Raw genomic sequence first — 26,806 nt, forward strand, 5'->3', positions numbered from 1 at the left:
ACTGTGCAGCTAAACACAGCATTTACATTTTTATTCAGAAAGAACGAACACGTACTACACTTGATAGAATATAAAAGAGAGAATAGAGAACAAAATAATAGAATAAAAAGATAGTATGTGGGATATTATTTATTATTTATAGCATATTATATTATTTATTATTTGCCAATAAATTTGAAACTGTGAAAATAAATTTGCTAAAGAAACTATTTTTTATTGGTATTTAACTTCTTTCGTTCTATGAACGTCGTTGCTTGAGCAATTTATGTCACAGTCATGTAATTAAGCCGGTCTCCTGGTACAGTCGTCAACTCGTACGACTTAGCAACATGCCCGTCATGGGTTCAAGCCACGAATAGATCGTGCAGCCATGCGTAGGACTGTCTATCCTGCCATGGGTAATAAATAAGTCACTGAAATCCAAGCTCAAAAGTGGTACAGGCAGGTCTTGACCGACAACGGTTGTTGAGCCAAAGAATAAGAATGTAATAATTATCTATGTATGAACATCTAGTATCAAAATGTATCAAACTACTTCCACTTGATCATCTTTAAAGAAACTTTGCACGTATTTTTTATACTAAAAATCTTTTAAAATCCATCTCATATCATTGCTAATCATCTGTTTTTTGTTTATTTATCAGTTTAGTATTTAAGCAACATATTAAGCGGTTGTCCTTACTTAAAATCAACAACATAAAAAAAAACATTAGTGTTCCAATACACTCCGACAATGGAATGACTTCGTTCCTAGAATACAAACGAAGTTAAGGTCTAAATACCAAAAAAAAATAGTGGCTTTAGCAACTTTGTTTTCTATTCAGTTTAATCCCTTGAAAAATACAGCGTATTTTTATTACACCCGTTTTCTGATAAAATGCAGCTATTGCACTAGTTCGACATAAATGCATTTAATGTGCTACATTTTTGTGTTTGATCTGCACAATTTACAAGATCAAATTTAGAATATTGCATATCACCAAATACACGAACAATGAAATCCGCGCAACTGCGGAACCGACGTTGTATTTCTACATATTATCAAAACAACAAGAACAACAAGATACAAGAAAAATAAAAACCTAATTTGAACAAAAAATTCCCAAGCTTTCTAGCGGCGCCTTCTCCATAGTTTCTTTCTTTATATAAAAAAATAATACAACAGTCAAATGTCAAGATAATTCCAAACGGTCCAAAACGACACATCCGTTCGAATTACTGTCGTCAAAGCACGAGTGTGAACGCGTGACGATAACGTGCTCCGTCGGGATACGAACGCGTCCGAAGGGATCCACCGACATTGTACGATTACACTGGACCGCTTCAGGTGCGAAAGTGGTGGAGTAAAATTCGTAAAATATTCAAACACACGAAAATTACGCTAACTTCGCAGCTTCTTCCAAAGCTAACAACATCATGCTAAGTTTTAGAAAAAGAAAAGACAGAAATCCAGAACAGTCCGCTTTAATGTGTTAATAGCCATTCGCATGTTTATTGAAGCGAAAATATTTTTTGCAAATTACAGAAGTTTAAGTAGCAGGATAAAAGACGCGAAACCAAATAAATAGTCATATATAGGCCAAAATCCACGCTCTCTTTCTCTTTCTTTCATAGATCATTGGGTACGTAATTTGTTTTTGTGTAGAGGTTTCCCATTTTTAAAAGCCGTTACAAATTTGAGCCAGTCCCTTGGTACAGTCATTAACTTGTATATTTTAACAACATGCCCGTCGTGGGTTCAAGCCTTGTATGGACCGTGACCCCCAATGACTATCCTACTATGAGAAGTGACTGATAAGTGACTGCTAGCCAAACCGATTAGTGGTACAGGTAGGTCTTGATCGACAACGGTTGTTGCGCCAAGAGAGAAAAAGTAATTTTAAAAACACAATTTTAAAAGCAAAAGCATTCTAAACTGGACAAGGAGAAGCAAAGTGAGTACAACTGATGCGAAGCAAGGCGCCGGAGTAATGCCGGCGGGCTGCCCGATCTATGGCGGCGTTTGGTTGGCAGCAAAAGCCCACACACCTATATCTATTGGTACTTATTTAACCTGATCTATTAATAATCGAATTTCGAATTCGCTAAACCTCCACAAAAAGGGTGCGTGTGTGATGTATGTGTTCGTTGTCCTGGAGATTGCTGACCGTCTCTTTCTCACCCCTTTCTGCGGAGGATCTAGCAAGCAGTGACACACCAAAAGGCTACGAAATCTTGTTCATCCTTAGTACACTAGTAGCTGTGGCCGTTTCTCCCCTCCTCTACATGCATGTGAGCATTGCGTCAGCAAACAAAAATTCTAAAACAACAACAAAAAAATACGCAAAAGCTATTGCCTTTCCTTTCCTGTTGCCTATCTCATTTGCTTTCTCGCTATCATTTACCCCGCTCCTCCGGCACCATAGTGCACATAACGTAATATCACACCGCCGGCCTACGGACGGTGTTGGATTTGGAGTTGCGGTGCGATTGAATATCTTTCAGAGTTCGGCGTACGTCCTCCTAACTGTTTTTCGTCCAACCAGAGAGGCGTTACACTGCTGAGAACATTAATTTTGGGTGTTGGAGCTGCTTTTTACGCCGGCAGAACACGATTGATAGCGGGATCGCGGGGACGAATAAACATAATCGGAACAATTAAATTAAATGGCGATTGCAGAAAATGCTTGCGTACGTGCCCTCCGCAAAAGCAAACCGCGTCTAGCACGATTTTTCCAGCCCCCATGCGCCAGCGGGTAGTAGCATACGAATGTATATATCTCGATGGTTTGTTTGTTTGTTTGTTGTTTTTTGTTTGAGGCACGGGAAATCGAACGTGAGGTTTGGTGGTCGCGGCAAGCGTAGTTCTTCGCCAAAAACGGAGCTTAGTTGTGCGCGATCGGCACCATCGTTTCACCCGCGAGCAGGGCCTCCGGCTGGATCGGAGCGTCCACCGTCAGCACGCCGTCCTTGCTGAGCGACGACTTGATGTTCTCGGGCAGGCAGCCCTTCGGCAGCATAAACTCCCGGTTGTACTCCCGGTACACCGACTTGGTGTCGGACTTTTCCGCGTGCTCAGCGTGCACCAGCAGCTTGTTGTCGACCGTCTTCACCACGATCTCTTCCGGCGCGTACTGACTGACGTCGAAGCGCAGCTTCAGCACCTTACCGTCGCCATCGTCCTAACGAGAAGAAAGAGGTGCGTACATTAGTTCCGTGAGTCGAAAGGATACGGATCATTTAGGATTTTAGTTTTCCTGGCGACTTACCTGAATCAGCGGCGAGCAAATGTCCGAACCGCTCTGGGACTGTGGGAGCTTCATTGAGGTAGCGGCGTTGGAGGTAGTCGAGCTGAAAAACGAAATGTTTTGTCGGAAAGCAGAAAACAAAATTAGTGTTTATTGCGTACACGCAGCTAATCCCAGTGCGCACGTCCCAGGAAGTCGCGACCAATAAATGCGCTTCCGATTAGGGACTCGCCCTGACAGGGACACTCAACACGCACGCACAGAATGTAAGGGATAAGAGTGAGAGCGTAAACGTAAACCAAAAATGATACTCGGTACATGCTAGGAACTTACACCAGGAGCCACCCACCACGCACATCACACATGACCTCCCTATTACCATCCATGTAAGTTTTTTTTTTGTTCAATCTTACCACAGTGTGCGAGGATACACAAACACAATGTGCACGTGAGTGACTGCGGGTGTGTGTGTGTTTGTGAACGTGAGCAAATTAAAAAGATCAAAATGGAAAACATAATCCGTTGATCTGACTACCAAGATCAGTGCGTGGAGGAAGTTATATGACTCGAGCGTGCCAAACGCATGATAATAATATTCTAGTCTAGCTATTTTTTTTTTTTTCTTACACATGCAACAGACCCATCACATGCACGTAAATCAGCAATCCAGCATGTGTGACTTTGAATGTATTAAAGCAACCTCCTACTAGTAACGTATGGAACATGCAAATGAGTGACGCTATGAAGAGTAATTAATGCAAATGAGTGATTAATCAAAGCGGTCGAGGTCCCTTCGCCCACTCCTACATCCGCTTCTGATCTAAGCTTCATCAGGCTCAATATGAGTGCGCCAGATTATTTCCTTTTATGGACATTTTAAGTCCAACTTGTTCGACGGCTCCAACAGCTTCTGCCACAGATCAACTGATGACGAATGCGCGTTCGTCGGGATTGAAATAGGTTACGAGAAGAATTTCCCATACGGTTTGGTCGGTTCGGAATCCGATACGATCTTTTAAATGGTGCCAACGAATGGATAACTTAGCCAAGAACGAGAAGAATATGAAGCCAAAACAGTGCGGATGCTTACCAGATATGATCTAACCTCCACTCAGGATCAGCTCGGAAGAGTTCCAACACGGTACATTTCCATCTAATTTAACACATGAAAGATTTTCAAGACTGTGAACGAATCGCGTCAAGATGGCGTCAACAGTGACAAACCAAATCAACACCAAGGCAGCGTCAAATCGTGAAAAGACAGCTCGGAGGCGTCTCGAGCGACCTTAGCTGCGCAGAGGCACATTCCGAACGCCGTTGGATCAATATTTACTCACTAGAGCAAACGGAACAACAGCGGCAGGTGCTCAACAACACACGCTCAACCACTCATTTTTACGATCGTTGGGCAGTAACGTGGGCTGCCGGGCGCACCGGTTGTGGTGCCCAGTGGGTGTACGCAGCGATATTTTCACAACAAATTCAACGATGACGATTTTTATGACATCATGACGACACTGTGCGTGTGTGTGTGGGATCGCTCAAGTCTCGAATTCGATCTAATTCACCACAGCTTAGTCACGCCGTCCGCACGGATTGCCGTAGAAGGAATGAAAATCGTTACAACAACCACAACAAAACAAGCCAAGGAAATCAAGCCAACTCGTGATGGGTGGGAGGAGATGGCGCGTAGTACCGCGGATGTAAAAGCACTACACCCCCTCGTGAAGGTATGCAAACGAAGTATCAGGGCCACTCATGTGATGGACGGATAAGGTAGTGTTGTACGGGATAGTGGAAGTGGGAAGTGTAGAGGGGGTGTATCGCTTCCAATCATCGCCCACGGGCGAATCGCTAGTTCTCGACAAAAATAGTGAGAGTGGGTCGGGGGAGTTTATTTCTATTGGACGGGCAAGGTGTGACATCATCACCAGTGCCCATAAGTGTTCCTAATTGTTTGCTGTGTACACAGTGGCTATGTGCACAAATACACGTGGGAAGGAAATACACGAACAAATATCATAGACTGACGAGATCATTGTGTTTTATTTTTGTTTACGACAATGCAAGTGCAATCACCTAATGGCTGTTTCTCAGTATAAAAACGATATTAATCCATTACCCGAAGGCAGGGAATTAAAATAACACAGCACTGTACATAGCAATTAATTATTTACCACTTTTTTTTAATAAAACGCTTCCTTACAGCCATGTGGAACTTTTTGTAAAGAAATTAATTGGCCCTGCCCGGCATAGTGTCCAATATCCACGCTCTACCGTACATTAAGCAATTGGTTCATTTCTCGCGTGGGATTACTTTGGTGCAACAAAATGAAAAACCAAATCTATACAGGGGTTTACAAGTCGTTTTGCAATGTGTGCTGCATATTTTGTCGAGCACGAAATTTACTTTGACTGCTAGTGCGTACTTGGACTAGTGCAAAGTTAATTTCATCCCGCCCAAGTTTAATTTTGACAGCCCTATCGAGGTGCTGATTTTCCGAGGTGCAGGTATAGCTGCGCCTGCCATATACTGCTATCTGTGCTATTCACAAGAAGAAATGCGTTGAGCCTATCAACAGGCAACAAACACAAAAACAAAGTGTATTTCACCGAAAGAGATTATCGTTATCGTTCCCGGCACCGCAACACCCCTGCACATGTGAAGGTTTCTTCTCTTTTTTAATGCATTGGAGCAAAACAAAAAGCGCCTCCAATCTGCGATAACGATATTACACTCTTCGTCCTTGCCTTCACCTTATTGCTCTTGCAACCTTAAATCGCACGTTGCTGGCGCCGAAAATTTTAAAATCCATTTAAAAATCCATTTAAAACCTAACCACGTTTCAGTGTCTCTGATTTTCTAATTCTCTGGCGCTTTAATGATCCGCTGTTTACCGGCAGAATGGCTGATGAGAGAAAATGGTGTCGAATGAAGCATGAATCTTATGTTGTGTGTTTGTGTTTTCTTATGTATGTGCGAGTGTCTGTTTTTTATTTGTGTCAAACGTAAGTAGTCATAAAATACGTTCTTGCGAAGAATGTGTTAGTTACTCAGCGCCGTCTAGCGCCAACCATGCAACGTGCTACTAAAGAGAGATAAAAACATGCAATTACTAACTATACGATTTCAATATTAGTTACGCCAAAAAGAGACAGAAAGAGAAAGAGAGGTTTAAAGGTAGGAACGAAAATACAACTTGCCTACTATTTGGTAAGTTTGGTTAAATCTTAAATACCTGGACGATGTGGCAACCTTCTTGGAGGAGAAGCTGCACACACGCAACGCGAATCGGACACAGTCAGAGACAGTCCGAGGGATGACATTTCGTCATTTCGGCATCCACAGGGGACGGTGGGGGAGGATGGGTTGGGAGGTTGAAGGTTTTTACGGGGGGGGGGGAGGGAGGTGGAGGAGAACAAAATATAAATATATATAAATTGCGAAAGAAAGCACAAACATGGTACAGGATGCCGAACCGGTGCGGGTCACCGAAATAGGGGATGAGTGAAGACACCCACCGTTGGGCCCAACGGGGTTCGGGATTTTTATGTTGCGTTGCGTGTTAAAAAAGAGAGGGAGAGAGAGAGAGCAGACGGGGAAGAAAGCAGAGAAGGAAGAAGAAAAAAAAAACATCACGGTCAGTTTTATGTTAACTTCAAAAGTACACGGTGGAGCATAAGACGGGAGTTTCGGGCGTTTTTTTTTTTGTATTATACTGCGTTGTACAGGCCACACGATAGCGCGCTCCGAGCGCGCTTCTGATGCCACAGATTAAAAGGGGCGTTGTGACAGAAAGTGGGAAGTGGGAAAAAGGTTCATTAGGCTGTGAAGCGCAAGTCGAACAGTATTGTAGTATATAGTTTTTTTTTGCTTCGCCGCTCGCATGTAAAATTCAATTAGTAGCCCATTAGGGTTCGAACACATTCCATTCGTCCGAAAGCATTGCTGAAGAACAAAATAAGTTAATTCTATTTTATTGTTAATGTTAGAGTTTTTAATCCTATTCTAAAACAACACATCCAATCTACCAACACGCGTTACGCGTTACACGGTGTTATATTGCGCTGTTGCTGGGCGACATGGGCGACATTGCGACCATGTAACGTATTTTATATTAATGGCTTTTTCTTACAATTAAGCTTGTAACGCAGGCAATATCCCAAACCCTAATTAAAGACGCTTAATATATTGAAAAATTTAAATCATATATATTCCAATAGGAATAGGTCCAATAGACCCAATACACGAAAAGTAAAATCCATTAAACTTAACCATTCAGTCAATGACTTTTCCAAAACAAGGATACACAGTATCAATATCGTAACATTTGTTTACCTTTTGCTGTAAAATGGTTAAAATACTATTAAATATTCCCTTCTAAGTGAACGAGTTCAACAACACGACTTTGATTGGTTTATTGTCTCAGGAAACTTAAAACCTTCACTGTAAAACCGTAAATAATCTTACTGGATCCAGTTGGACGCCCTCTTAAAAGGGTGACAAATTACGGCCTCCCAATATTGCCCCATGTTTAAAAAAAAACTAAATCACAAACCGGCCTGGTGCACGCACACTCTTCCCAGCCCTACCCAAATGCATTTTCATGCAACAGTGTGTAAGATTGCATCTGGGCGTGTTTTTTTGTTGTTGTGTTTTTACTTCTTCTTGCTTCTATTGCTGGCTAAAGAATGTTCGCGTTTCCTGCTGTTTGGTATCACCCTCCCACCTACCCGCCAACCCCCTGCGCGAGAAAATTCCAACTTCAGCGCAGGACGTTATTTCGGTGTTTTGCGCGGCCACATGCGACGAGAACGTTCCCGGCGCACACGCATGGAGCTGCTGCTAGCTGTGCGCGCGCCAGACCGCGCTTCCCTCTTTTCCGTGACCATCTCGCCCATCTCCTCCCTTTCGCTGCCCACGGCAAAACATATCCATATTTATTTCAGCCTGCACCTCATCGTCTATTAATATCCTCCTCCGCGTTTGTAATACACAATATATCGCATCTCTCATTCTCTTTTGTGGCGGCGGCAACGGTCTTTGCACGGTTTGGTGCCCGAAGACAGCTCGATGGCCGCCGTTCGAAGTGTTTGTTTGTTTGCCTGAGTGTGTGCCGTCCCCTTCGGCAGCGAGTGAGCGGAGAAACGAAAACGAAGAGACAAAAAAAAATACCGCACACAGAAAGGCACACGGACAGATCTTTGGGAAAAGGAAACGCACGGGCCGCCCTTGGATGCCCGAAGAAGGAAGAAAGGCCGCGCGCTCGGTTGGCGTGACTCATGGCCGCGCGGTGCCAACATACTTCACCGATGTGGACGGCCTTCTAATAATGGTGGCCTTTTCTCCCGCCCTGCTGTCTGTGTGCGTGTGTGTGTGTTTTTATGCGCGCCATACACCCAAACAGAACCACAGCTAGGGAAAAAATCGGTGGAAAATGCGGACAGGATTACTGGCACGCCGCCGCCGAAGTATATGTGGCGATTTATTTTTAGAACCGACGAAACCCCATCCACATTAATACCAGACGGTCACCCGCTACGTTTCGTACGAAATCTGAATTTCCGAAATTCCGGCGAAAAACGTTCCACGGTTGCTACTCCCTGCTTTTTTTTTATTTTCTTTTCGTTGTAAAAAAAAGAAAGGAAACCCCCATTCAAAATTAAGCGCGTTAAAGGGCAAAGTGCCCTTTAAACCTTCCTACCCCGCTGGAGGAGTCCTGGGCGCCATTATGACGGCGCCGATCCACCATTTATCGTCCACCCACCTCCCCCACCCACAGAGACGCACGGAGTTCCCCCCGTTCTCCCCGTTCCCGGCACCTACCTGGACGTGGTCTCGAAGAAGTTGGGCTCGCGGTGCATCAGATCAGAGCGGAACCGGGCCATTTCCTCCTCCATCTTCTTCATCTCCGAGTCGAACCGCTCGCGGATGCTGGAAAACTCCGTATCAATCACGCTGAAGTCGCCGAGTTTGATTGGGATGTTGCGTTTGTTTGCGTTATCGGCCATGATGCTGCTGCTGAGCTTGCTGTGATATTTCGCTTGCGAGCACGATTCAACAGTTGACTGCAAACTGCACTTGCTAGGACGCTGCCCACGGAAAACCACACTGTGTCGCACACGCACACACACACACGCGCGAGAGATAATGGAAAAAGTTCCAAACAATAACACTGCCCTTCCGCGGCTGGAGACGGGGATGGTAAGGATGCGAGGGAAAAGGCAAAAAGGATGCTCGCTGGGTTATGTGTTTAGTCCCTTCGGGGCCTTGCCTGCGAATGTGTAACCTTAGCGGGGTTGTAAATTGCAAGTGGGCGGCTTTGCTGCTGCTGCTTCTTCCTTTCTTTCTCACTATTTCTTTCGCTCACACACACACACTCTCTCTCTCTCTCTCTTTCGCTCTCTGTCTTGCGCGGCTGCGTCGTGTTTCACGAATCGAAAATACTGTGTAACTGGCGTGCTTTGCCGGAATTGTGTCAGTATTTATTGTGCGAGATTCGACAACGCTCGCTCTCTCTCTCTCCTACCCTTTCTCTCTCTTTCTCTCTCTTGCTCGCTTGCACCATGAGGGGGTGTGTGCGATTTCGACCAGCGGGCCGGACATCTGGTCGATCGAATGGTAAAAATGGCCACCGATCGGAATCGGCTGGAAAGCCCCTCCCAAGGGGGAACCCATTTTCATCGCCATACTGCCAGAGGGCAACTTTTTCGAGGCAGAAATGGCGTGCAAAATGGAGAAAATTGGTATTTTTTAACCGCACCTTGGGTAAAAAGGGATGACGTTTACGGTGTACAGAGCGGGCTGTCAGTTTGCCGAAATGCTGTCAGCAGATTGCTGTGGAAGATTTTTATTTATTTTATTTTTTGTAAAATAAATTATTTAACATTTTGAAACGTTTGTTAAACAACGTACAAAATAATGGATATTTTTATTCGGCAAAAGTTTGATGCTATAATTCGTTAATTTAGATGAAAGTTTTTTGCACTCACAGCATCACGCTGCTGTCAACGTTTTCTGACAGCAAGTTGAGCGGACAATGTCCGCCCTTTTTGCCCCTTTGAATCTTTGATTTTGAAATCCATGCCTCCTTTTTGTGTGTTATATTATTTTATTCTTTTCCAATGTCGCATTTATCGCTGTGTTGCAGAACCCGTTCAATTTCCTATTGTTTTATACACAAGTACGCACCGAATGGTATAAACACGTTTCACAACAACATTTGACAAATCAAGCAACACACCAAAATCTATGTAAACAAACCCTCTTCTAACAACGGTACATAAAAAAAATCAACCCTCGCAATAGTGATTTCTTGTCTGTGTCCGGTGTGTGCCTGAATGTCTTGCTAAACTTTAAGCTAGTCTTTTATAGAAATTAACAACATACCCTAGCCCGAATCGTGCACGTTCATCGTAATGCTTCTGCGAAAACCATTCATTTGCCTTCCACATGCCAAATTAAGGTTTATGTCACAAACAGTTTCCCATTCCCGGGTCGAAGGGTACAAAAAAGACGAAAGGGTAAATTGGTGTTGTCGTTGTTGTACCGTCTGTTTGTAGCAACTGGTAAACGAACTTGAAAGAACTTATTGTAAGCTCATCGGCGTAACTGACGCAAACAAATCGTACAAGTTGTTTCTTTCAAACGGCTTCTTCCTGTTGCCCCCGCTGGTCTACAAGGCATTAAGTGAAAGTTACATAACTTTTAAGCCATGTAAAATCATTACAGTTTGACGAGAGCAGGCATCATTCATCTCCTGGCTCAATGTTCACGCAAGTCACCTTTAAAGGCCTCTTTACACTATGCAATAGAGCGGAACAGATGGTGCTAGCGATAAACGCGTCGTGTCTTACACGAGCGGACGTAGGTTCATTGCTCAACCAGGGCCCGGCGCCTCCTCTTCGTAACAAGGATAGACTTAAAAAAACACGTTACCATTTTCGTACCCTTCTGCACATGATATTTCATCTACGTTGTTTTACTAAGACAATCTGCCATAAAGTCCTTTCCCGCAATGTGTGGTTCTATCTTTCTGTTTCATATTTACAGATATTGCACATTTCCATTCGCATGGGGTTTATAAGCTGATAATCATACCGTTCCCGCTTACTGCCCTGGTCCCAACACAATGCTGAAGAAGGTTTCCGAGTTGCTGCATCCCGCACTGCTGGCAAACGTCAAGCAGCAGCAGCAAGTCGTCGCCCGCTTTCAAGCGCTTCCGAAGCTACGTTTAAGCAAGGAACCGGCCAAGAAGGAAGCGGCGATCCTGATTCCGCTCTGTCTGGTCGACGGCAAACTCAGCCTCCTGTACACGCTCCGGTCTAACAAGTTGCGAAACCACCGCGGCCAGGTTTCCTTTCCCGGTTGGTGCACGGTTCAGGCCGAGCTGCCCGCGAGTTGTCCTGTTTTACGCTAATACTAAACGCATCCTCCTCGTTACACAGGCGGCATGAAGGATGCGCGCGATGCCAGCTACGAAACCTGTGCGGTGCGTGAGTTTGTGGAGGAAACCGGCCTGCCGAGCGAGTCGGTACGCGTTTGGGGCCGAGGCAATACCATCATTCCATACTTTGGCCCGTCGATCACGCCGATCGTGGGCCACGTCACGGACTTTGCCCCGGGCCAGCTGCGGCTGAGCACGGACGAGGTGGCCAAAGTGTTTACCGTGCCGGTGGAGCTGTTTGCCAGTGCGGCAAACCGGCGACACACGCAGTACCGGGCCAACTACACCATGCCGGTGTTTGTGAACGGAGACGAGACCGTCTGGGGCATAACGGCCATCATTACGCATCTGTTTCTAACGGCATTGCTGCCGGGAGCGTACAGTGCCTCGTTACCGTTTGTGAGAAAATACGAAGCATTAAAGTCCTAGAAGCGAACGACGGTCGGTTTTACGTTGTGTTTTGCATTTTCGGCTTTGTAGCATCTGACTGTCATTTTAATAAAGTTTCCTTGCAATGCGTGTTAAAATTGATTCAGTTTTTTTTTTTTTTGTATTTTCAATTCGAAAAAATGTTGCCGTGTTAACATTTTATATGTTCATTCTTTTATTTCTTTAAGATATTTTGAAGTGCCAATAATCATAAGAGGGGAGAGGGGGGGATAAACGTATCGTTAAAATGAAGAAAAACAGCTGTCTAGTCACCGGGCGCACATGTTCCCGTACAAGCGCTTGCCGATACTTCATCACGCGGGGGCATTCTTTTCTCACAATAAAAAACAAAACAAACCGTGGCAAATGTGCTTCCTGTTGCTTAAGCCAGCATACTAACACCCTACTTCTCACCAACCAACAACTTCTTGATTCTTCCACACCCGCTCCCAATCTCACCATTTTTTTTTTCGCATCATTTGGGACTCATGAATATATCGGTTGTATTTATTTTATGCTTATCGATTTAAAAAAAATATAAGGCAGCAGATAGGAGTGTGAAGGACAACTGTAATGCCTTCGACAAAGTGGGATCGGTGAGTAAAACTTAACATGCAAAAACCTTAAATAGTGGTGTAAAAGCCTACATATATTAATTCAAAATTCAACCCCCTTTTACAACTATCACCTGTGAAGTTCATGCTTACTTGCTGCTTTGATTGCTCTCTCCTCTCCTCCTGTTTTGTTTGATTTGTTTTGTTTTGCTTATATGCAAATATAGAAAAAAAAAACTGGTCGTTTCGTTGTTGGCATTTTTTTTCAGTTTCCATCAAATTGCTGTTTGCTTTCTTTTGCTTCGGGGTCTTTTTCTCTAGTCTAATTTTGATATCGCATACATGTTGCATAGTACAATTCATCGCTTCACGGAGTGGTGGGTGGATAGTGTTTGCTGCTGGTGCTTGGCTGGATCGGCACACATTAAGTTGTGTGCAGCTTAAAACAAAAAAAAAACCGGCCCACACACAACCGCCCCACACACCGAACATTTCGATTGCTACCTATTATATTTCGCACGCGTGAAGTACATTTGTAAAACAGACTAAAATTCATGCTTGATTCCCTTTTCACGCATGATCCCATGGAAGTTCTAGCTTACACTGGAAGTTCTATATTGTTTGCAAGGCAGATGATTTTATTACGAATGTAGAAAATAGATAAGCCGGACCCGCTTGGACCCACCTAGAACAAGTACAAGTTTCACAAGCTGTACACGATACATCGAAACACAAAAAATCTCCTTCTAAAAAGCGACGTGAAGTGATAAGATCACTCAAAAATAAGAAAGACAAAAACAATTAGCGTAATTGAAGCGGAAAGAAGTTGTGGTGGTTCAATGTGTGTTGATTGTGTTTCTCTCCCGCTGGACGTGATTCAAAATCGATGCCCCACCAGTGCATCATGCTGGTAGATAGTAGACTTTGGAATCATTCGTCTAAAACTATTCGTAATTCCTACCCTCTTTTCTACTGCTACAATTTTGTGTGGTGTTCTGTTTTTTTTTTTTTTTATATTGTTGCATGGATTTTTTTTTTCGTTTTCACTGTTGCTGTTTTTTCACCGCCGTGTGTAGCGCGCTCCAACCTAAATAGAAGCGCACTTACTGCTCGTTCAAATCAACGGGAATCGATGTGGTGAAAGTTGGCGTCTCCAGCTCTTCGTGCTTTTTCATTTTCAGCATCTATAAAAACGGTCAAAGAGTGGAGTTATTATGCTGGAATAATCCAAGGGCATGTTTTCACACTGACAACGGGGGTTAAGGGTTCGAGTGATGTATGAACTTTACGTGCTCTAATTTTCTATTGTACAAACACTATAATACAAACGTACTTATTGTTACAGGTTAGGAGATTCTAATGCAATATTGGTGTTATGGTATATTTATAACGCATGCCGTTAATGCTACATCGATACAACTTCAGTGTTGGCACAATAATTGTACGAGACGCTATAATGGTAGTGTGCTATTAAAATCAAATGTTATTACATGAAACAACCGAACTCAGAGAGAAGAAGAGAACGAAACAAAACATACCAAAGAATATAAAGAAACATAGTCTAAAAGGGAAACTCTTATTCGTAAAGCTTATTTGCTATTTGCACTGAGTGGGTAATATAAAAAGATGGAAATAATGCAAGAATAAATATTGCCGTCCTCATCGAGAGTAAGGACGCGTAAAAAGCACAAAACACCAAATGAAACAACAACAAGAACAACAAAAACCCAGAAACACACGTCACAACGTGGATACAGAAATACATATTGTACACGATACAACACCATCAACAAACACAAAGAAAAGGGACAGTGACACAGTTGTTTACGACACACGACGTGGCGGATCTTTACAAGAAAACACGTACCTTTATGTCACCTTTTGCCTACATTATAGGGCAGGCAGGCGCGGATCAGAACGAACAAACACAGTGGGAGGACGTTTAATGTTATTAATCACATCAAAGGTAGTTATTAGCGCGAATGTGAGAGGTTATTCAACACGACAAGAAAAAAGATTGCACCATCATATGGCCAAAATGACGTGAGCGAGATGAAGAAAGAAAAAAAGGAAAGATACAGACAATGTTTAATTATTTATCCTTTTTTTTTGTAACACATACTAGGGATGGGATAGGCTTGCAAAAAATAAAAACGGAATAAACTGATGGGAAGGGAATGGAGGTTCTACGGATGAAATTATGTAGAAAGGATGATTGTTTTCTTCTCAAACAAACTATCACTTTCAATGGTAGTTGCAAGCACTTGCAGGTAATGAATCGATTAAAGGCATCTTAAAGGCATAATTTATATATATATATATATATATATATATATATATATATATATATATATATATATATATATATATATATATATATATATATATATATATATATATATATATATATATATATCAATATCTAGATCGTACCTGCTGCAGTTTGTAATGGTTGATGATATCCTGATCGGCTGGACAGGACTGCGTGAACGCGTCTAGCTGATACATATGGTACATGTACCGCCACAACGCCGTTAAATGTTTCTGCAAAAAAAACAAAGCGTTACAAACCCACATTTCATTTCCACCACCCCACCATGATCGCCAAATTCGCTTACTGGTATATCGAAGTCAACGAAGTATTTGCCGGCCACTCTGATGTGCTGCAGGCGCGGCATCAGCTCACAGTCGAAGCAGCACATCGTGTCGCCGGTGAGGAAGCGGGTGCCGCGGGCCGCCAGATGATCGTTGATCTTTTGCAGATGCACCAGCAGCGCGTTGTTCTTGTTCTCGTCCTTTTTCACCAGCATCAGCTTTAGCTTCGAGTACAGATTTTCTATCAGCGTGGCCACCTCTTTGTCCTGCGAGGGGAGGGAAGGGATGTAAACGTTAGCGATCTCTGGAAGGATGCAAAATGCAAGTGCGGGTTTTCCCCCCTCCCCCCATCCATTACCTGCACGAAAAGATTGTATCCACCGGGCACCGATTTCATGATGTGCCGCTCGATCTTCTCGTTCTCCAGTATGGCAAGCCCATTGTCTATGAGAATAGGCGGATGTGTGGCCTCAAAGTTGGTGCGAAAATCTGGCGGAGGTTTCTGCATGCACACTGTCGTCACCTGCAACAAGGGAGAGCACCACCACGTGGGGAGATAAAATAAAGGATTAGGTAAATACTGTTGCCATGTACGCCATTCATGCCGTTAATCACAATCGTTTCATCGCACGCCAAGCCCCAATTCAAGAAACCGTTTTCCGTACCAATACAGTTTTTATCCATTATTTATGTGATGGCGTTTGATTGGTCTGTTACTAAATATAAGCCATTTAATCGATTCAGTAATGTCTTAATTGCGGCAACGTCCGACTACACGCTTTTCCGTGCCCTGACTCATCATCATCATCATCATCCGCGTGACCTCAGCACAACGTATGATCCGTACCGTTTGCAACCAACCGTCTTAAACCCACCGCCTTCCTCCCCAATCGATGCCACCAACCGGTGATTGGGTAACGATTACAAATAAATTTAAATTTACAACTTTTCTCATCCTTACATACAGCTTTTCACGGCCGCTCGCTAACGATTTGAACCAACACGCACGCAATGCACGCGCAGGGCGGCCCGGGGCGAACCAGTGGGCGGCATTTATTAACATGCTGTGTGTCTGTGTGTATCAGTAAATAAAGCTACATTACAGCACCCGTTTTAAAAACATACAACAAACGCACACATGCCGCTCTCGAACGGGGAGCAAGAAACGAACCAACAACAACAAAAAACAAGGGAGAAAAACAACATACCTTAGCGGTGTTATTCATAAAAAACAGTCCGTGGCAAGACCCACTGGATGAAGTAAAACTGAAAACAACTGGACCTTCAGATACGCGGGGATTCGGTACCGTGAGCATGAAAATGAAATGTGTACTACCCTGCCCACACAAAGGGTAGTTCGATGTGAGGGGGGGGGGGGGGGGGCAAGGTAGGATTTGTTGCTGCATTTTCTTTTGTGTGTTATGATTTTTTGTTGTTGCTGATCACTGTTCCTTTTTTATTGTTGCCGTTGTTTCGGTGCAGTGCGCGCGCGCAATGTCTTTGGCTAAACTTTCGATCGGCGCGAATCGGTTGCTGTCGCCTTTTTCCGGTCGCTTGCCCCTCTCAGGGGGGGGGGGGGGGGCGCTCGCGGAGTTTCATTTATTTATTATTGAACGGACTGTTGTTGATTCTGTGCCAAATACAGCCGAAAGCGTCGCGGAGCGGGAGGTGGTTGAACCGAGACGGGGCTGTGTTTACACTTCCGCCCACACGTCGTCTTCTTTTTTGCCCCCTCTATTCCCCCGCATTGCGTACACAACACACTCGTGAAATCCCGTCCTCGTTAGTACCAACCAGCGCAACAACGAAAAAAAACGCAACACCGAAACATGCGAACAAAAAAAGCAAACTAGTTAAAAGGAAGCTACGCCGGAGTTAAGCAAGTACGCGGTTTGGTGATTGCTTGCACGATTACATCATAGCTCGGGTGTGCACGATTGCTTGCGCTTCCGCCCGTCATCAAGCGCGTTCGGCTTTAAAATGCGTCAATGTCAGGCGCACGGTCAACACAGGGTTGCAATACCGCAGCAGCAGCAGCAGCAGTAAGGGTTGCAGGACCATCTGCTGGCAGAAAATGAATTTTCCTTCCCCGGGGGACACAAAAAATGGATAAAAATGAAGAGGGGGACTGTTAAATTGATGATATCATCCGCCCCAGCAGTGGTTTTGTTGACTCATTTACAGCGAAATTTAAAATAGCAGAGCACACGCAACGGGGGCAATGTGTTTTGTTTCGCAGAAAGTATACAAACCCCAGCCAGTTTTCTGTACGGACGGCGGTGGTGCAATAGCATCGTGCACCGTCAGCATCTAATGGACCGCGTTTTTAATCGCGTCTAAAATTAAACCAACGGACGCGGCCGTACGTCACACGCCGGTCAGGCAAACGGCTAAGCGGTCCAAATAATTGGATGCACGACTGGGGCGCGCGCGCGCGACAAGCGGGTTTTTCTCGATTTTCTCGTGCCCAGTGTTGCTGGAGAAGGGCGCTCCAGCTTTTCAGCGTTTTGTTTTTAATTGTTGAACAACCGAGCGGCCCCTGTACTTTTCCACTGTTCCATTATGCATTGGAGCGTGACCGCCCAGCCGACCCGTTCTCCGACCTGCTTGGGGACGGTGGAGAGGCACTCGCCGATGTTTGGACCCACAGCGCGGCTTGATACTGGATGATGGTAAGCGGAAAAGATAGACACTAGAGCTTGTGTGTTTGTGTATGTGTGTGTTTACCTTCAAGCTGATCGTCTTTAGCTCTGCCAGCAGATACAGATCCATGAAGTACTCCTGACAAAATAGACATGCTCCCTTTCTTCTGCCATCGATGGTTGATGCCTGCAACAACAAAAAACGAAATTAAAGTAATTGAGAGTTAGTTTATTTGGAACGTCAATTTAAAAGTAGAATTAACAACATCATGATAAAGTAGATGAAGGCAAATTTTGAAATGCTTCAAAGATTTCTCATCCACTTTTTCGTACGTCGATATGCATTTTCTTCCTCGACTTCGTTTGGATGCGAACAGATCAATCAAAAGAATTGAGGCACGTGTGAAAAGCTAACGTTCAGATAGCATCGAAACTCAGGAAGGCAGTGGCCACAGCGCCCCTCGACATTGGCGAGACGTTCTAAGTTCTCTCCGGCTTGCCGCGAGGTTCCCCCTTTGGCAGCCATACGCTGCCTAATATATTCCAAGGCAACCGCAGCCCCACTGCGCGAACGCTTATCCGGAAAGAATAATTGGTGTTTGTGGAACCGTTTGGAAAATCAATTGCATTCCCATCGACTCCCTCAACCACTGCCCTCCAATCTATCATCCTCCTCCAAGTGCAGCTAGTGTGACCTGAAAAACTACGCTCGTATGAGACTGCGCTACCCCTTTCCACCCAACGCTCTCCGTTGCGATAACAGCTTTGACCGACAAGCGAACACGGGGGACACACCACTCACACGGGGGCAGTGATGTGCACGTGTAAATTGCCACATTAGAAGAAAATGGCCTTCCATGTGATGGCGGGTTCCCAGCGCTTGAAATAATAAAAAAAAAACACGTGCTGTAAGAGCGAAACAGTGACTAGGTGATCCAGAGAGGGAGCAAAGGAAGGGAGACAAAAGGCACATCCGTCAACGGACATCATTTGGGGGGATTTGACGTGACCGGGCGCTTGGATCGATCGAGCTCTCTCTCCCTCCTTGGGTTGGAGTAAGTCAAAAGGGTGGGGAGGAGGAGTACACCCTCTGGATGTGTGCAGTTCATGTGCCGGAGAGAGAAAGAGCAAGCGAATAACAGATTGGTGCTGGTCACGTACATTCACCAGTGGTACAAACGCTGGTGGGGGGAGAGGCAGGAATAAAAGGTGGGAACTAGAAGCCACGGGTGAGTGATGGGCGTGAAGGGTGAATAAGAAAGGGAAATAATGCCCATTGGGAAAACGTCCAACAGGGCAGATGACATCATCAGTCATCAAATGGGAGAGAGGTGAGTGACGGCACCATTCTTTCCTTTCGCATGTCGTGCTGCTATTACACTCCCCCCGTCACACCCTTCGTTCGCGCCGTCACATACATATTTACAATGCTCTTCACCGCCGCGGGTCCCCACCCTGTCGCACGTAATGAGGCGAAGGGGTTACAGCGAGTAACCTTGGGCTGATCGGTTTCACGGTGCCGTTACTGCTGGTTGCTGCTATTGGCCGTATCTTGTGCGATTGACCAACTCTTTCCAAGTTCGAGTGTGTTTGTGCAACCGTTCGAGTCCGCGAGCGCGCAGTCATCTGTGTGGGCGTGTTTACGCCAAGCTGTCAACCGGAGATCCGATTCTTACCGCCAGAGGGATATCTTGGCGATCTTTTGGTTCAAAGGTTCTTGGGAATTTTGATGATCTTCAATATCCTCTAAAATAAAGCTAATAAATAAAGCTAATATTCGAGGAACATCTAGGACCCTGCACATCCTTAATGCATAAGTTTTAAGGATCTTTAGAACAAGTTACCAGTAACCATAACTTTGAACATCTTGAATATCGTAAGATACTACTATTAGGGGATCTTAGGATCATTTATCAAAAAAAATCCTAAGAGCTATAGCGTCTAAACTTAAGTCTTGAGACCACCGGACTTGGAGATCCGAGGTCTTTAGAAATCCTAAGGATTCTAGTATTATGATGTTCTCAGAATCTTTGGAATTTTAAAATGTATACGATCTTATCATCTTAAGGAATGTGAAAATATACGAGAATATGAGCATGCATATCTTCCTCTAGATTGAGAGCTTATCGTGCCCAAGTATACCTATTTCAGTTCCTGACCCACAATGATTTGGGAAAATACTGTTTGCATTTCAACAATATTTTTGTCTGCTTCAATGGTATATAAATGGTGTGTATAACCGTGGCGTTGAAAACAAAGTCCATCGCCCATTTTCCGTGCCAGTGTACATAGTACTTGCAACACAAGTTGTTGAACATTGGTGCACACTCGGACGTCTCTCGCCTCTAACACAAGACTGCTTTCGGCTAGACCAAAATTGTGTTCCTGCAATGGTAAATGCTGTCCGCTTTGTGCGTTTGGGCGTACCAATTCCATTCCATGCTCCTCACTGCGATAGGGTGTTTAATGGTTGTAGTAGTTGTTTTTTTTTAACTCGCCAACGCCCGTCACCCCCAACATCCGCACCATCGACCGTACACAAGCGGGTGTCGTCATCCGGTGGTGAAGCATTAGACGTTTAAAGAGTGCCGTTTATGAACCTATTGAGCATGGCCAAGTGGAACAGCGTGGAAAAGATAAGATAAAACGAAGACGATTGCGCTACCCATCGGACACGACCCGTACATACATGGTCATCCAGTTTGGGACCGGGAGTTGGGAGGGGAAACATTCAAAATTCCCCGCGGATGCAATGCACGGCAGACGAGGAAACGACTTTTAAAAGCGATTTTAATTGAAGTGAATTGTTGTGTCGGAAGAAATTGTCTGTACCAAAGGGACAGAGAGAGAGAGAGAGAGAGAGATAGAGAGAGACAGAGAGGACGAGTGGGGAAAGAAATTCAATTAAACTGAAAACATCCAGCCACACACCGAGCACACGGTCTGTCCGGAAGATGCCCGGTTAGGTTTGAACAGGTGTTCGATTAGCAATTTTTTTTTAATTCTTCTTTTTGCACGTGTTTTCATTGAAGCTAGAAATAGATCTACAAGCTCACGTGTAATGTCCCTCGCGCATTCTTTTCGACGTGTGGTCCACCTGGTCCGCGGGACAAACAAACAAACAAAAATCAATAAAATGGCTAGCAGACCAGCCACGTGGGCTCTATGCTAGAGCATGAATCACCGCCCGGTTTCCGCGTTGCAATTGTACATGAATCTGTTCTCCACAAAGGCGGAGCCCCATGCCCTTTTAAGGCAACAAAGAATGCCTTCGGCAAGACACAACATCCACCGGTGAGCGCGCGCGCAATCCCAGCACCAACAGCATACAGCAGTTCCCCCCACCAACTCCAAACAGATTGGCATTTGGGGTTGAAAACAACTGAATCTTTTGAAGAAAAGAAAAAACCAACCATTTTGTTTGTGTCTCTGCGGTAACAGAAAAAACGCAAAACGTGGAGTGTCCGCCTTGTGAGGCCGTTGGATTATCGTGTTTGACCGACGATGTTTTTTTTTTTGCATTTATGATTCGCAACACGTATGTGGTGGTTGCGATGAGGAAAATGACAAGAGCGTAAGCGAAAGAGCAAGAGAGAGAGATAGGGAAGGACATGCTGAAGCGCATACGGAGGCGCATTAGGGTGGCAAACAAAAACAGGAAAAAAACATACGCCTCGACAGCGCACACACGCAGTGTAAATCACATAACCACGCAACCGAACAAGAATGCTGGTGGTGACGCGCATTGTGTGTAAAATATGTGTACTAAGGGTAAAGCTAAGGGATAGGTGGGGAGGGGGGGGCTGAGAAGAGAGGAGGGAGGAGGGGCTACGATCAAGCTGACCAGCCAACGAACGGTCAACGTGTCTGTCCCATCAAGGAGATAAAAAAAGCATGTTGCAAACCACTTCTGACTAATCGTTCGTCTGACGGCAAGCGCCATAAAGGCGCGAATGATTGTCGGTGAACAAACAAACTGAAAGAATCTGTCATCAACCACCCTTCCCGCCAGCTTTAGAACGTTGTTTCGTGTGCAAATAATAGTTCGTTTGTGTCGCCCGTCTATCGATTGATAACGATAAGGAATCGGTCCGTCCCTCTACCGTTACCAATGAGGCACACTAACGGCCCCAACGGTTTGATGCACCAGGATTATTTGCTTGCCTTGCTTTCGCATTCTACCAAAAAGGCAGTTCCAGTGTCGTCTGTGTCGTACGAAATATAGACATAAATTTAGTTAGGGAATGTTCCCAGCATCTTGAATGGTCCGAGCGCTGTGTAATTATGTCGTACGGTGGCGCAGGGAATAGAAACGTGTCCTCTCTCTACGAGTTGCATACATTTACAGACTCGAACGATTTTTTTTTTTTTTGCTTTTCCATTCGGGAAGCTGTTCCCTCCCGGGTGTGTGTGTGTGTTTTAAGTCATAGGCAGGGCTAATGATAAGCAATGTAAACATTGACGCGGAAAGTCATAAACCGGCTTTGCTCCGCTACGATACCCGCAGCAGTGTGGGTGGAGTTGTCTCGAGCCTTCAAGGTATTTAAACTTCTGGCGAAAGGGTGGCGCACACTACTTACTCAACAGTACGTCCCACCCCTAAGCTGTGTGTGTGAATATTCGTTTGTTTTTTTTGTCTGCTGGTGCAACGTTTTGATGCTGACGCAATTATGACTTTTTTTATTGGGCTTTTTTTGCCTTGTGTACGCGTGAAAATGCTAAAAAAGGAAAAGGAATGAAGGTATTAGTGTGCAGGCGATATTTATTGGCTTTTCCTTACAAGGCGGAGATTGTTTACCCGGTGTTTCAAGGGTAACTTCAGGAATGAGCAAACATCTTCGAGTCGAGGATTTTTTTTTGTAGTTTGTCATCTAAAGCCGTATTGTCTTATGTCCATAATATGGAAGAGGTTCGGTTCATTTCAACTTTGTACCCCTGACGGGACGTGGATACCAAAGTATTTGCTGTAGTGGTGGTAGCTCGGAATCCGATGCTGGAATCGATCCCGATGCTGAAATCGATTCCGAGATGACTAATAGTAGGAATAGGATCCGGAATCAGAATCGGCTCCAGAATCGGAATCGACCTTGGGAATCGCAATTTGTTCCGGTAACAGAGTCAGATTTGACACCAAAATTAAAATTAGCTCCGGAATGAGAATCAGTTCTTGAATTGAAACAAGCAGTTTCAGTAGCGAAATCAGTCCGGGAATCTCCATGAGGATGGATCTTTTACAAGTAAATTTTGATTCTTTGCGACTATCAATACGTAGCATCATTTGATCCAAACGTCTCTTCTTATGGAGATGGCGAAACTGATAACGATTTCGAAGCCAATTCTGATTTTGGAGTCAATTCCAATCCGGCAAAAAGCCGGAACCGATTCCGATGAAAACTTCATTTTTACCATCACTAATTTGCTGCTCTTTAACCTCTCCTTCACTCCAAATAAAAAAAAAAAACCCAAAACCTTTAACCAAACAACAACAAAATCTAGAGAACGCTAAGTGGGCTCTTCGAAGTTACCGCCGAGGAACAAACTCCACCAATAACGCCCAAAGAGCTGCGCGGGGGGGGGGGGGGGGGGAGGATCTGGCGGTTACGCAACATGCGACCCAGCGCAACTCCAAATCTTGCCAAAGATCGAAACCAAGAAAAAAATATATGCTCGTGACCGTTTTATCTCGCCTTTTCCCGGGGCGTTGATGCCAGCGAGCATTCGCTTTCCCGTCGCCCCGGGGAGAAGGGGTAAACGGGAGCGCCCATCTGGACACGATTTGGCGCACCTCGTTTTGTGTCTTTGGTTTGCGCTGGCCGGGGCTTTCGGTCGGTCGCCTGAGCGACTGCTGGAGAGCTGCGGGTGTTTGTGTGAGTGGGTATGTTTTTCACGTGGCAGTACGCTTTGCCCCTAGAACTGAAATGTCACTTACAAACGCAGTACAAACGGAGGGAAAAGGGAGGGGGGAACGCTATTTACCTTAATTATCAGCTCTATTTCGGGCACCGAACCATTCCGGCTGGCTCCATTATCTTGGCCTTCGTCCGACATCGCGCGCGGCAGCTAGGGGGTGTTGGTTGGTTGTTGTTTTATTTTGTACAGGCACTCTTGCACGCTTGCACACACACACACACAGGCGCACGCACGCACGATCTGCAGCACTCCCCTTTGGATGATTCTGGCGAGTGTGCTCGCTGGGGAGAGGGAGGGACGACGACGACGACGACGTTGTAACCAACGCTGCTCGTTCGGGTGGCTCGTACAAAAAAGCAAGCAAAACTTTCTCAAAAAACCGCTGAGGGTTTATCGTTTTTGTTGTTGCTTTTTCCCTGCTGTCGATTGTGTTGTTGCGCTGAGCGGAAGAAGATGGCTGAACGGAGAATGTTTGATAAAATTAGATGTTGATTGATTGAAGTTGTGTACTTTTAAATAAGAGCGGTCCAAGCTCGGCTGGCTTCGGCTGTGCCAAGGGCTGGGTCTGACTCCGGTGATTGCACTGGATGTGGCAAAAGGGGGAGCAGCGCGCGAAGGCTCGCTGTTTTGTGTTTTTCACCACTAACATACACACACACACACACACACACACACACACACACACAAACATATATATATACACTTTCTCTTCAAAAAAACGATCGTTTTTCGCTTTCACCCGTGGTGCCGCGCCTCTCGCCGCGGGTTTCAGCGAGCGGAATGTGTGCGGGCTAAACACCTTTGGGGTTTTGTGTTGTTTTAACTACTTGTCGATACCTAGCATTCATACGCATACCAACCGCACACTTACTGGACCGGTCGGTTAGTGCAGCCGTTAGCGCCACCGCTCCTCCGCAAGCAGCGCGTGGCATCGATCATCGCCCGGAGACAACCAGCGATCAAATCTCAACCCCACTGTTTTACACACAAAGAGGCGATATTCTTTCTACCTACATCCCCCTTCTACTTCCAGAATCTTTCAAGACGCAACATTTGAAAGCAGGGGGACCTCTCTGCCTCTCGCCCAGAAGAAGCCTAAATTATTAGCTATAATTGAAGTGCAAATAACTGGATTTTCTTCCTCTTTTCCTTTCGCTCAAATCTTTCTACTTGCGGGACAGTTTCACAAAAAAAGGACAACATAAAATGCGCTTCCCTATTGTGTTTTGTGTATCCCTATATCTGTATAATTCATAATTCAATCCAAAACCACACAAAAACACGACTCCCTTGCGATCCGCTGCCACACTCTTCCCTCCCATTCCATCGTTGCGGATGTTGGAAAACAACACACGATTTTCGTGCCCGCCCTTCAAACCCCCCGCCAACAAATGGCTAGATGTATGCATGTGTGTGTGTGTGTGTGTGGGGGGGGGATGTGTTTTCCAGTTCAACGAGCCCAAAATGCACTTTAGCCAACAGCGCGCGCGCACACACACTTTCCGCTTGCGTGATCAATTTCTTCACTTCACTTCGAAAGGCACCGACTCGCGCGCGCGCACACACACACACAGCAGACAGAACAGTTGTACACAAAAGGGAGGGAGGGAGAGAGGGAGAGAGAGAGAGAGAGAGAGAGAGAGAGAGAGAGAGAAAGAGAGAGAGAGAGAGAAATATAGAGAGAGGGGAAGAGGTAGCGAAGAGTGAAGGGCAGAGAAAGGGCTGGAACCGGGCAGGTGGCGGAGGGACGGAGTATGCCCAATGGGTAGCGGGTGATTGTTTCGATGGTGCAGTTTTCGGTGTGAGTGGATCCTCCAAAACCGAAGGGTGGGAGGGTGCCGGGGTGTCGTTGTTGTGTGTGGTAATACACTGCTCTCTTCCCGCTTAAGTTCCTACGGGGGTCCCAAAAATGGTTGCCTGCTTTTCGCTGTTCAGTTTGCACGATGGCCTCTCTCTCTAGTGCGAGAAATTTAACTATGGCCGCCCTCGGTGGGATGCAAAACCGCAGCCACAGCCAGCCAGCCGGGTGGACACCATCGCACAGACACATGGAAACCGCCGCCCAGACACACTGGTACCAGTAAGAAAATGATATAAAAAAAAGAACAACAACAACGACGACGGGAATAGGAACCACAGCATCACAGACAGGAGACGCACGGCAGACGGTTAACCGCGAGACAAATTCGCTTGGGCTGGCCAAAAAATTCCACCACATACAGTCGGAGACGAAGCGAAAAAGTTACACAAAAAAACAAATCACACATACAAACGCACACATACACACTCGTACCGAATGCTAAAACACACACACATACACACAGGACGGCGAGTACTGGGCTGGATTGCGGGAAGCGTCTCTGGGTGGTTGTTGGGCGCAACCTCTTCTGTGCTTGGAGTGCCGTACGCAATTAAATGGTCGTACGCTAGTCGGGCGCTAACAGAGACATACAAGCACACACACAAAACACACCGGGTGGTTGGTGGAAGCCCTTCTATTTTTTTTCTATCTCCTTCTCTGCTTGGGCTCTGTAGGATCAGGAGAGTCGCGCGTACACACTCTTGACAGTTCCGGAACCTTCTGAACGGAGTAGGCTCGAGCGGCCGCCAATAATGCCGCGGCAGAGACTTAATGCAAACACACACATACACACACACTTAAGCGTGCGCGCGCGCGTGTGTGTGTGATTCAATGGAGCGGTGTACGGAATTTTTGGAAAAGCAGGGGTTGTCTGCTTGCAATTCATGTGGCACTTTTACCATTTCTTCCATAGTGGGTATTAGGCCCGTGCAACGCTCATCCGATGCGATTTTATCGGACGAGATTTATATGAGATTTGACAGATAACGTCGGACGTGCGATTTTGTCGTTCGACGGAATCAAAAAAATTTGATTAGGTCGGATCGTCGCATCCGATTTTATCTGTCAATGTCAATCATGCAGTTTATGTAGGAACAATATGAAATAATTTTTTTATAATGGTAAAACCATTCAAATCATT

General features: G+C 45.3%; 3 protein-coding genes across 14 annotated transcripts; 1 reads left to right on the forward strand and 2 right to left on the reverse strand.

Annotated features, from left to right (window-relative positions):
* Positions 1 to 1,463: 1,463 nt before the first annotated feature.
* On the reverse strand, positions 1,464 to 9,709 carry LOC120960120 (heat shock protein beta-1). Of its 2 annotated transcripts, XM_040384086.2 has the most exons (4): positions 9,055 to 9,709; positions 6,467 to 6,499; positions 3,249 to 3,330; positions 1,464 to 3,161 (listed from the first exon to the last, which is right to left on the reverse strand). In XM_040384086.2, exons 1-4 carry the CDS (start codon positions 9,237 to 9,239, stop codon positions 2,865 to 2,867), a joined length of 597 nt encoding a protein of 198 aa, XP_040240020.1. In that variant the 5' UTR covers positions 9,240 to 9,709; the 3' UTR covers positions 1,464 to 2,864. The 2 variants fall into 2 exon arrangements, with proteins under 2 accessions (XP_040240020.1, XP_040240029.1); XM_040384095.2 differs by lacking the exon at positions 6,467 to 6,499 and having other exon boundaries at positions 9,055 to 9,706.
* A 715-nt stretch (positions 9,710 to 10,424) lies between these two features.
* Positions 10,425 to 12,205, forward strand: LOC120961302 (mitochondrial coenzyme A diphosphatase NUDT8). Of its 6 annotated transcripts, none has more exons than XM_040385033.2 (3): positions 10,425 to 10,506; positions 11,281 to 11,594; positions 11,676 to 12,205. In XM_040385033.2, the coding sequence occupies exons 2-3, from the start codon at positions 11,360 to 11,362 to the stop codon at positions 12,101 to 12,103; spliced, it is 663 nt and encodes a 220-aa protein (XP_040240967.1). In that variant the 5' UTR covers positions 10,425 to 10,506; positions 11,281 to 11,359; the 3' UTR covers positions 12,104 to 12,205. The 6 variants fall into 6 exon arrangements, with proteins under 6 accessions (XP_040240967.1, XP_040240939.1, XP_040240946.1 ...); XM_040385005.2 differs by having other exon boundaries at positions 10,453 to 10,556; XM_040385012.2 differs by lacking the exon at positions 10,425 to 10,506 and adding an exon at positions 10,513 to 10,693.
* Positions 12,206 to 12,254: 49 nt separating this feature from the next.
* LOC120961279 (chloride intracellular channel exc-4) lies at positions 12,255 to 26,391 on the reverse strand. Of its 6 annotated transcripts, none has more exons than XM_040384993.2 (8): positions 26,278 to 26,391; positions 23,871 to 24,261; positions 17,980 to 18,081; positions 15,611 to 15,775; positions 15,276 to 15,518; positions 15,091 to 15,201; positions 14,525 to 14,542; positions 12,255 to 13,841 (listed from the first exon to the last, which is right to left on the reverse strand). In XM_040384993.2, exons 2-8 carry the CDS (start codon positions 23,940 to 23,942, stop codon positions 13,761 to 13,763), a joined length of 792 nt encoding a protein of 263 aa, XP_040240927.1. In that variant the 5' UTR covers positions 23,943 to 24,261; positions 26,278 to 26,391; the 3' UTR covers positions 12,255 to 13,760. The 6 variants fall into 6 exon arrangements, with proteins under 6 accessions (XP_040240927.1, XP_040240915.1, XP_040240921.1 ...); XM_040384981.2 differs by having other exon boundaries at positions 26,123 to 26,379; XM_040384987.2 differs by having other exon boundaries at positions 26,098 to 26,379.
* Between the last annotated feature and the right edge of the window lie 415 nt (positions 26,392 to 26,806).

The sequence above is a fragment of the Anopheles coluzzii genome, chromosome X (genome assembly GCF_943734685.1).
Source record: "Anopheles coluzzii chromosome X, AcolN3, whole genome shotgun sequence".
Taxonomy (NCBI): domain Eukaryota; kingdom Metazoa; phylum Arthropoda; class Insecta; order Diptera; family Culicidae; genus Anopheles; species Anopheles coluzzii.